Below are 10,647 nucleotides of genomic sequence, written 5' to 3'. Positions count from 1 at the left end.
TCCATGGGTCTCCAGGAGCTTTCCCCGGCTCCATGGGTCTCCAGAAGCTCCCCCCAGCTCCATGGGTCTCCAGGAGCTCCCCCCAGCTCCATGGGTCTCCAGGACCTTTCTCTGGCTCCATGAGTCTCCAGCAGCTCCCCACTGCTCCATGGGTCTCCAGGAGCTTTCCCCGGCTCCATGGGTCTCCAGGAACATTCCCCAGGTTGCTTGTGGAGGTGGAGGATGATGCAGGGGACCCAGAAAGAGGGATCTGGGACTGAGATTTCTTCATCTTTTAGGGGGTAAACCAGCATGACACTCACCAACGCATCCCCCCACACCTGGTTCCCACAGATGACTCTCAAGGGCTGGGACCCCAAAATCACAGGGCTACGTGCCAGCGTGCGCCCCAAAAAAGCAGCGCTGACCACAGACAAGGGAGCTGGGGGCACCGGCTGCTCCTCCTGGGTCTGAGATGAATCCGAGAGCAGCACCAGCGCAGGTGGGAGCCCAGGAGGTCCCTCCTTCCCCTGCCCTCCGCGCCCCAGCACGACTAAAGGGCTTGCTTGTTCAGAAGCTGGCAAGGCCAATTAATCTAATGAGGTTTTGCAGCCAGGGACTATTGTCAGCCAAGAACGGCACAGCGCTGCGGAGCGAGCGCACGGGCGGCTCCAAGAAGCCAAGGGAATTTGGCAGAGCAAAGCTCGTGGTAAAAACAGGGACGAGGAGCAAGGGGGATGGATCCTTTTGTTGCTCTCCATCGACCGGCAAGACAAATACACCCGGCACAACCGGGTCCTGTACCAAACGCGGCCAAGGCACCTGGAAACAGGGCCAGGAGCCATGGTGGCTGCGGCTGGGGCTGGCAGATTAACTGCAGAAGGGACCTTGAGCGGCTGAAATGGAGGCACAAGCAGCAGCAGCAGCCGCCTCACAGCCCAGCGCAGCTCCTGCGAGATGGAGCCGGGGCTCATTGCGTGTGGAGGAGCACACAGGGCAGGCCAGGCGCGTCCCCACCGCCTTCCAGCACCCGCTGCCCACCCCGGCACGGCTGCCTGCGGGTTACGGGGAGATTTTGGCGGTGACGGCGTTTGCGAGACAGCTGGGGACACGCTGGGTTTCTGCAGCCCACACCTGGGACAGCACCCAGGCTGGGTGACCTCTGTGAGACACCAACGCTGCCAGGCTCCCCAAATTATAGAATCATGGGGTATTTTGGGTTGGAGGGACCTCCCCAGCCCCCCTGCCATGAGCAGGGACATCTGCACCAGCTCAGGGTGCTCAGACCCCGTCCAGCCTGGCCTGGGATGTCTCCAGGGATGGTTCATCCACCACCTCTCTGGCCAACCTGGGCCAGGCTCTCACCACCCTCAGGGCAACAATTCCTTCCTCATGTCCAGCCTGAATCTCCCTCCTTTAGTTTAAACCATCACCCCTTGTCCTGTCACAACAGCCCCTGCTCAAAAGTCTGTCCCCATCTTTCTTATTGTCCCCTTTTCAGTCCGGACAGGCCACAATCAGGTCTCCATATGCCAAGGGCCTCCCCGCACACGCCCGGAGTAACACACGCAGGCACCGACCGGATCGAAAGGTTTTATCAAGTTTACAGTTTTTAAAAAAGGATCAAAAAAAATTACTTTTTGTTTTGTTTTTTTTTTTTTTACATGTACATTACAAAAAAATCTGCAATTGGGATCTTCATCCAGGGGTTACTGAGCTGATTATATATATATATATATGTATATATATAAAAAAAGCAGCAGGAAAGCCTGGCTTACACAGCAACCGGTGGGGAAAGCACAGACAGACAGACAGACAGAGGTATGGACGCAGGCTGGGCTGCGCTCCCCAGGGCAGCAGCTCTGCACCCACCGCATCGCGGCCGACGTGCTGGTTCTGCGGAGCGAGGGGAACCGAACACATCTACAGTATTTTCTTTGTCTTTTCCAAGCAGAGTTTCACTGCTGAAACTCCTTTGGTCTGAAACGCGTAACCCCCGCGCCCTGAGAGCGCCCCAAACACCACCCGGCCGGGCCCTGCGGGGGCACTGCCAGCTCCTCTCCCACCGTCTCTTCTGCTCAGCCATGAACCCCTAAAATACCAGTGGAATAATTACTCTTATAAATATATTTATACCATATAGGAAAAATAAGGCACTTCAGGAGGGTTACAGCTCGTCTAATTCTATGACATTCTAATCAAGAAGAAAAATGGGTTAGTTTCTGAAATGAATTAAAATGAATGTTAATACAGTAATAAAAACAACTGGATCCACTTCCCACTTTAAGGCTTTAACAAGGAAGAGAAAGAACCCCCCCGAAATCCAACAGCAACAAAAACAGAGCCGGGGCACCCACATCTGCCCCCTGGAGCCCCTCAAGGGCAGTTGCTTTCAAAAGGCACATTAAATAAATTCACGGATTGATAAAAATAATAAGAGTCTTTCCCTGAAACGCTACTTTGCAGTTTCTCAGTCGCCCGGGCAGCTCCAGGAGCCCCTTCCCTCGATCTGCTCTGGTGCTTCAGGTCTGATAAGGAGGAGGAAGCGGTGAAGGTCAGTGGAGGGGAACGGGGGACAGAACTGCAGGAGCCGCGGGCGAGGACACCGGGACAATGTTCAACCGGAGCGCGGGGTCGCCGGGGGGAAGGCGCCGTGACCTGCGCAAACCCGCGAGTGCGGGAGGGAGCGCGAACACACCGAGCGAACGGCCCCTGTGACGGGAGGAACGGCTGCTCGGGCTCCCCACGGACACGGGTCGGGCTGAAATGGGAGACGCGGGAGGATCCCGGCTGCCAGCTTTTTGGCTTCGTGAAATGCTTGAGGTTCGCCCGTCGTGCCGCCCGTGCCAGCCTTACACGGAATAAAGAACAAGGGGAGGAAGGATGGGGATGGAAGGATGAGGATGAAATGACGAGGATGGTGGAGGAGCCTGTGGGGCAGCAGCTCTGCAGCTCCAGCCCAGCTGCTCTGTCTTGCAAAGGTTGTTTTTGGCACCTCTCCCTCTTCCCCTACTGGTTTAAGAAATATGAGGCTTACTTGGTGGCCCAGCGCTCTGCAATGGCGCAACACTACTCAAAGCCACTTTCGAGCAGTTGTGTCTAAGGGAGCTGTTTTTGCAATCAAAGTAGCTTTAAAATTAAAGAAACCAAATGAACAACCATCCTACATGTCCCAAACCGTTCTGTTTGGGATGCGGCAGCTGTGATTCTCACTCTGGGGTGGTTACAGCAGGGCTTGCACGGACAAAGCCGCGTCCCCGCAGCTGCCAGGAGCCCCGCGAGCAGCCGCGAGCCGAGTCCTGATCGCCCACACCATCCTTGTGCAACAGGCGTGGGGCAACCCGGCCCCATGGCCCCAGGCACGGCCCGGCCCCACAGCCCAGCCATCTGCGTGACAGGGAACGTGGCACGTCTCTGTATTTCACACGACAGGAATACTCGCTCCCCTTCCTCAACGGGGGCCACGTCTAGTTAAAGGCAATTTAAAATTAAGCCAGGTTTGGCATTTGCGAGCTCCTCGCTTCCCTGTGTGATAACGCTGTCAGCCTGGGTTAGCTTAAAGGTCCGTTTTCCCCGGGAACCTGTCTCCGAGAGCAGCCAGAGGAGGACGCTTACGGAAAGAGCAGGAAAAACAAGAGGCGGCGATTCTCCTCCAGCCCCCCTTACCCAGCTTGCAGCAAAAATCAGTTTGCATTTCCAAGTCCCTCCGATGGCTCAACTGGCACTCGAGGGGTTTGTTCCCTCTTCCAGAACCTGGAATTAGAGCCGCTCAGATGTTCGGGATGCCTCACCATCCACACCCTTTGCATCCTGTCCATCTGCAGCCAAAATGTGATGGTGCAGCGATCCAGTCGATCCCTCGGGGTCGTGCTGGGATCCGCACGCCTGGAAGCTGATCCTCCAGGCCCTTATCTGCTCTGAGATCGAAAATGCACATGCACACACACAAGAGAGCGGTAAGAACTCAATGGCACAAATCGAAGGCATCAATCAAACGCCCAAAAAAAGGATTCTCAGCAACCTGGCGGCCTCGGGCTGGGCCCGGCGCTCCCGCTTATCGACAACAGCGTTAAATGAGGCAAATCAGAGGAGAAAGAACAGGTGTGGGCTGGCGAAATACTTTACAAGAGGAAAAGCAAAAAGGCTGGCGAGTTGGTCTTAATGGGACATGCAGCTGGACCCACGATCTCCAAAGGCTTTGGAATCGCCTTCCTGCATGACCCTGAGTCAGGTTCAGATTGAAATGCACATCTGTAGCACTGAGGGTATTCGTTTCTAGATTATATTCTATGTAAGGTAATATAAAACAGCAATAAAACCTAGGTCAGCTAGTTCAAGTTCACCGTTTTCCCCTCACTGTAGTGAGCAGTCTGGGGATTCATCGGGTTAGTGAGGAGAAGAAATGCTTTCTTCAAATTAGCTAATGAATTATAACAACAAAATTATAGAAAACAACGGAGGTTAGGTCTGATGCAACCGATGGGCAACTCAGTTCACACGCGACATGTTTTTAGGCACACGAACTCCCCTCCTTAGGCGGAAGGGAGGAGGAAGCAAAGGTAATACCAGCATTTGCTGTTACTCAAGTCCCTGTATAAAAAATATGGTCACCCCGCTAGAAAAAGCACCTCTTCAAACCGACTGCAGCATCGCCCCAAACAGGCCACGGAAAACCACAGTGTTCAGAGAAGCCTCCCCACGCCACCTCCCTGCTCTAGGCACTTCTTTTTATAAACACATTCTCAGCATGAACTGGAGAAAGCAGCAGTTTGGCCCCGCTGGGCGCTGCCCATCCCGACGCGTCTCAGTGGGGCAGCGGTTCTGCTCCCCACGGGCGAGAAGTCGAGCGACCGCTCTGCCCCGGCTTGGGGTCCCTTTGCGCGAGTCTCCTGGGCAGACCAGGCGGGAGACGTGGGGAAGGTAAAGGCAGTTTTGAAATGAAACCCAAGAAAGGGTCCCTCCTCACACTGCACCCAACGCGCTCCGCAGCCCTAGAGCCAGGGAGCGCACCCCACGCAGGGCAGTCTGGAAATAATACTAGGGGGTCAGAGGGGAAAGAATTGTGCACTGTTGCCAAAAACTGATTATTTGACAGCGGGATGCAGCAGAGAACTGACATTTAAAGCCCATTTTCTTGCAGCACTACCAGTATTCACTGGAAAGGAAGAGTCATCAGATCAACTGTCTGCTGTTGCAATGAGAAAACTAGCTGAAAATGTCCTTCATCTGAAAGGCCACGTGGCTGCAACAGGATCATCCATCTTTACTTTAAAAAATCCCTCCGGATGGAGGGTTTACGTGTGCTCTGCCTGGTGGCACCGAGAATCGGGAGGTTTAGCTCTCTTTTTAAATAAGCAACCGTTACAGCCCCTCCAGCTAAATCCCAACACCGCATCCTCATGGTCCGCCAGACCTTTGGGAATGGCAGAGCACAAAGCGCTGCCAAAGCCGGAGGGGCAGGGAGAGGGGAGATATGCTGCTGGTTGTCTGAAAACCCTTGGCACATCTTTGGTTACGGGCTGGAAAAGGGAACAGTGGAAGGTTTGGCCACCTGATTCTTTAAGAAGACGTTAACCCAGGAGAGAAGGGGAGGAAGGGGACGGGACCGTGGTTAATCCGACCATTCATCCTCATCGAACTCCGAAGAGTCGTCCTCAGAGTCGCTGTACTCCACAGCGATGCGGCGCGACAGGATTGTTGCCACATCGTTGCCCACAACGTCCCGCTTCTCCTGTTCCCGCTGCTCCTCCACCTTGCGGAGCTGGAAGCCTGTTGGGAAAAAGGCAATGGAGGGGATGATGGAAAGGTTTTGGTTACACCGAACTCTCCCAAAGCAGGCATCTCTTTGGCAGAGTTCTCTGCGTTGGACACGCTGGGGGATAACGTTGATGGGGAACAACAGCCCAGACAGGCTGGATGGGCAGGTGGAATGGGGAAAGAGACGTTGCCGTGCTCCTCCAAGGGTAACACCACCGCAAACGGGGACCACAGCAATCCCAGCGCTGCCGGCCCCAAAGGCGCAGGTGGAGACATCAAACCTCGTGAGGTTGTCACCAGGGTGGGACCTCAAGGGACAGGTGTGGAGCAGCAAGGCAGCCGCACGCTGCTCACCAGCGGCTCCCGAGCGCCCGCGCTTGGATACCAGGGGATTTTTCCAAAGGAGGCAATCGGTATGGGAGCACGAGCTTACCCTGACGGATGGCTGACAGCAGGTCGCTCCTGGCATCGCTAACCGCCGGCAAGGAGGACTTGGGCTTGGAGGTGGAGGTGTCGGAGGGCGGAGGGGGCGGCGGGGGCCCGTCCAGGCCGCCGGCAGACAGCGGTGGGGGGCCGGGAGGAGGGGGTGGCGGCGGGGGGGGCGGCGCGGTGCCCCCGGCCGGCTGCGGCAGCGGAGGGGGCAGCACGCTGGCGTATTCCACCGCTGGAGGGGGCGGCGGCGGCGGGGGGGCAGCAAAGTCGGGGTGAGGAGGGAAAGAAGGGGGTGAGGGTGGCGGGGGGGTTCCCGGGGAGGGGAAGCCCATGGGGGGCGGGGGGGGCGGGGTGGTTCCCATCAGTGGTGGCGGGGGAGGTGGCGCCGGAGGGGGAGCAAAGCCCGGCCGGGCTGCCGAGGGGGAGCCGATCGGAGGGGCTGGCGGCGGGTGACTCGGGCTGACCAGGCTGGATCGCTTGGTTCCTCCAGAACCAGAACCTCTTTGGTTGTCTACAGGATAGCTGTTGGAGCAGAGAGAGAGAAATCAGGCTGTGGGCTGGGAGGCCAGATTAGACTGGACAATCTCAATGCTAACACAAATCATGCGTGTTTGTTGCAGTCCAGACATAAAAAAAAAAACTAAGTTTCAGCTTCAACTGGTGTTTCCATGAGACCTCACTCCTTGGTTTTCGTTCCCTTGCTGTGTTTCTTTTGGCCTACACCACCAAGACAAAGGAAAGCTTGTGGGGACTGGCAGAAACGCTATCGTCCGTCCCATCTCCCAGGCTGACAAGAACAGGAGCCATGTCACCTCCCCAGCAGTGGCCGGGCGGCACGTCTGAGCCCAGAGCAGCCTCCTGGCTCAAGAGCTCCTGCAGCAACGGAGCCACCAGCCCTCCGCACCGAGCTCCGGCCTATGTCACGCCAAGCCAGGGATGCCTATCGTGATAAATCACACCCGGCCAGGCGGGTGTGCCAGGAACACATATGTTCTGAACACCTGCTAGGAGCAGATCTCTTCCCGGATCCCACGGCTCGGAGCTGAGCGCAGCAGCCACGGCTCATAGCTCACCATGGGGAGCGAAGAGGAAGACATGGAAACCCAACGTGCTTTTAAGGAAAACACCGATTCTTGAGTGACTAAGTCTCCCATTTATGGAAGCTGTGTTGCACCAAAGAACACTAGTGCCCATAAGACACTGTAATATCCTACGTACGGGTAAAGGAAGCCCTAAATTGACATCTCCTTCCATGGTAAAACAGAGAAATAAGGTACATAGTGCCACAAAGACATCATGGTTTTTAACAGTGCGCAGTGCTGATCCAAGACAGAGCACTGGAGATCAAACCCGGCTCCCAGGGTTCCTTAAAAACAACTACCAAAACAAAACCAGCGAAGGGAGATCTCTGGCTAGGCAGAGATCTAAGCAACCGCATACGGCGGCGTGAGCTTCATCTGAGAGCTCGTTTCTGCTCTGCCCTAGAGGAACGTGTTGTGGAGTGGAGTGCTTGGTCTCTCTGACACATCAGAGGAGCCTTTTCTGCAGCATTGCTGCCTTTGGAGAAGATGGAGACAAGCTAATGCAGTCTTGTCTATCAGACATACTTCCCCCTGTTACTCTTGACTCTATTTTACTGTCTTTAAAGAAAAGCTACTCTTGTTTCACCCTTTGTGTCTTGAGCCACTGCTGGACAGTAATTCTCATCTCGAGAGGTGACCAGAAGTCACCATTTCATGCAATACAAAGCAGCTGCCCCGCACTCGCACTGAAGTCTCTGGGAAGAAGTCAGTGGTGTGCTCGAGTCGTTTACATTTAACGACATCCGCATCTTCAGCGTCCAGGTCGTGTGTGTGTCAAAGATCGCAGGGCAAGCGGTAACACGAACCAGAGGCAAAAGAAGCTGTTCTTTGACAGCTCTATCAGGAACGCTGAGTCTCCACGCTCCGCAACAACAGCCTTGGACAGCTCACGCAATGGAGCCAGACCATTAGCTGGGACCTCGCTCTTGTAGAAAGTGAAATAAGGTTGCTCTAGTTCTTTCCAAGCCTGTTTCCTGCTTCTGTATGGGAACAACGATGGCGGCAGCTGGGATTTATGGGGATTTCTGTGCTGCCTGCGCCTCTGTCCCTGCCTGCAGTTGCTCTTCCCCTCCAGACAGGAGCATTCTGGTTCCCAAACAACACCCGTTAGGAAGTTCTGCTGAACTATCTCAGCCTGCCTCATGTCATCCTTTTACACCACCTCCCACTCCTCGGTGACAGAAGGGATCCCGTAGGCTTACCTAAATTCCAGCGGGGGCGGCGGCAGGCTGTCATCTGGGAACGAAGGAGGTGGTGGCACAATGGAGTCAGTCTGCGGCGGCGGCGGGTAGCAGTTCATGTCCATGCTTTCGTTCGAACCGATGCTGCCGTTCTGATACACCATGTTCGAGGGGTACCTGCAGGAAAGCAAGCCCAGAAATCAGTGCAAAGACTTCAAGGTGATGCCTAAAGCTCCTTTCTTTTCCCCCTCAGTCACAAGAGCTTTGCCTCCTACAACAAACAGTGGGGCGGCAGCTCGGCCGCCGAACGGCAGCGATGTCAACCCAGCAGATGGACCAACCTGCACGATGTAGAAACGAGGTTTTCTAGCAGGAATGGCTTTTCTCAGCACAGCGGGACCTGATCAACCACCGCAACAGGTCCCACAAAACAAAACCTTAAAGCGCCCTTTTAAAAGAAGCCTGTTTCTCCAAGCATCCTGTATGAAGACTCACATCCAGCTGTGTTAGTTTGCTCTGCATAATTCTTTGGCTGGAATTTGCCCAGATGCTCCCATGTTTGTTTATTGCTACCACACATCAGAACAGCACGAGTATATACTTTAGAGAAAACCAAAATAAAAAATGTTTAACATTTGGCTATAGAAAAAACATCTATAAGAAGATGTTTTGACCAGTTTGGACTTGCAGGACTCCCGCTTACATGGGGTATCATCAGTGGCAAAAAAAAGGTGCTCAAAGATGCCAAAAAAAATAAGCTTGAGAAGAGAACATCAAAAAGAAGCCAAGAAACAGCGATGCCATTAAAAACAAGTATCCATAAGTGAAATAGTGCTGAAGGAAGAGACCACTCTCTCACTTGGCTTTCAAAGAGCTCATTTCACTGTGGGGGGGCTCAGGACCTCAAGCAAATTCAAATGCACGAACACGCTTCCAGGAGAAAAGAGAGGAGCAAGAAAATGGTGCTGTTGTGCTGCTCGACTCCTCTGCTAGAAACCAAACCTGTTCTCCTATTAAACTAAAAGCAAGTTTTATTTTTAGCTGGAGAGTGTGATTTAAAGAGAGATTTTTTCTTATATGAAAGGAAGCTGCAAGGAGCGAGCAAGCGAGAAGTGCATTGTGGGGGAATTCAGTCTGCTTCCAGCCTCGCTGGTGTCAAAAGTTAAATGAATTCCCAAGCCAGAAGCGCTAAAGAGAGATCTGTAGCTTGAAACCCTCAGATGGGGACAGCCCCCGCTTCAACTTCGGGGTGTGAAGAGCGAAATGTAACAAAGCAATCGCACAATAGCGGCTCCTCGGCGCACAGCCCAGGTGTGACGGGACGGCACCGCCGCGGCGCTGGAGCCAAAGCTCTCGACGCTCCTGCGCCCACGCGACAGGCAGCGAGAGCAGACTCGCCAGCGAAGCTGCTCCTGCCGCCTCGTCCAAAGCCGTGCAGCTCCCTGATTTATTTAGCAAATCTTAAATCAGCCGATGGATTTACTGGGAGAAGCTGATTAGCGGCAGTATCGATCTGCGCCGCGCGGTGATCTGGAGAAGCTGCAGCGCGGGGTGAACTGCATGACAATCACCGACGGGGACTGAGCGCAGCCCCGCGCTTGCTTACCCAGCAGGACCGTGTTTGTCCTTTGACTCGACGAATTCCTGTCCCATTTTCAGCTTCTCCCACTCTTCTTTCCGGGTTTTGATTTTCCGCGGATTCACATTTCCTCGGTTCGGATTCTCCTTTTTCTCTTTCTAAGGTAGGAAGAATCAAACACAAGCCTTATTTTGCTTTAAATTCACCGGGAACAGGGAGGGATAGGACAGACCTGTAGCCATTTCACAAATATACATTTTCAAGTATACATTTTCCCGATCGCTGCAAGCTCCAAAGATCTCCCATACAGAGAAGCTGGAGCACAAACAGCACAAAGGACAGACAAGATGAGATTCCCCGGCGCAGCCAGGCACGATGCCGTCACCTCCTCAAGGGCGGAACGAAAGCTCCGTTTCCCACATCAAATCCGGTTTTGGCCCAATTTTGCCCAATCTCACCATCACCTTGCTGGTGTTAAGTGCTTCGGGGTGCAATACGGACACTTGCCCACAAGGAACGTGGCTTTAGCTGGCCTCACTCTCTGTATTCTAACATGCTCTACATCTCTCCTTTGTTATTTTGATTGAAAAAACCCCATGATTGTTTTGATATTTAACACTTCTAAAACAACTACGCT

General features: G+C 54.1%; 1 protein-coding gene across 3 annotated transcripts in view; it reads right to left on the bottom strand.

Annotated features, from left to right (window-relative positions):
* Positions 1 to 1,558: 1,558 nt before the first annotated feature.
* WASF2 (WASP family member 2) overlaps positions 1,559 to 10,647 on the bottom strand; it is a 32,286-nt gene continuing 23,197 nt past the window's right edge. For all 3 annotated transcript variants that reach the window (XM_082071265.1, XM_082071264.1, XM_082071266.1), the window contains 4 exons: positions 10,038 to 10,168; positions 8,453 to 8,608; positions 6,170 to 6,690; positions 1,559 to 5,748 (listed from right to left, as the gene is read on the bottom strand). In XM_082071265.1, the coding sequence (XP_081927391.1) occupies positions 5,591 to 5,748; positions 6,170 to 6,690; positions 8,453 to 8,608; positions 10,038 to 10,168 (966 nt within the window). In that variant the 3' untranslated portion in view covers positions 1,559 to 5,590. The remainder of the gene's footprint in view (positions 5,749 to 6,169; positions 6,691 to 8,452; positions 8,609 to 10,037; positions 10,169 to 10,647) is intronic.

Source organism: Streptopelia decaocto (genome assembly GCF_964273445.1).
Source record: "Streptopelia decaocto genome assembly, chromosome: 23".
Lineage (NCBI taxonomy): Eukaryota > Metazoa > Chordata > Aves > Columbiformes > Columbidae > Streptopelia > Streptopelia decaocto.
Note: the sequence above shows the minus strand (reverse complement) of the source record. Positions and strands in the feature narration are given on the sequence as shown.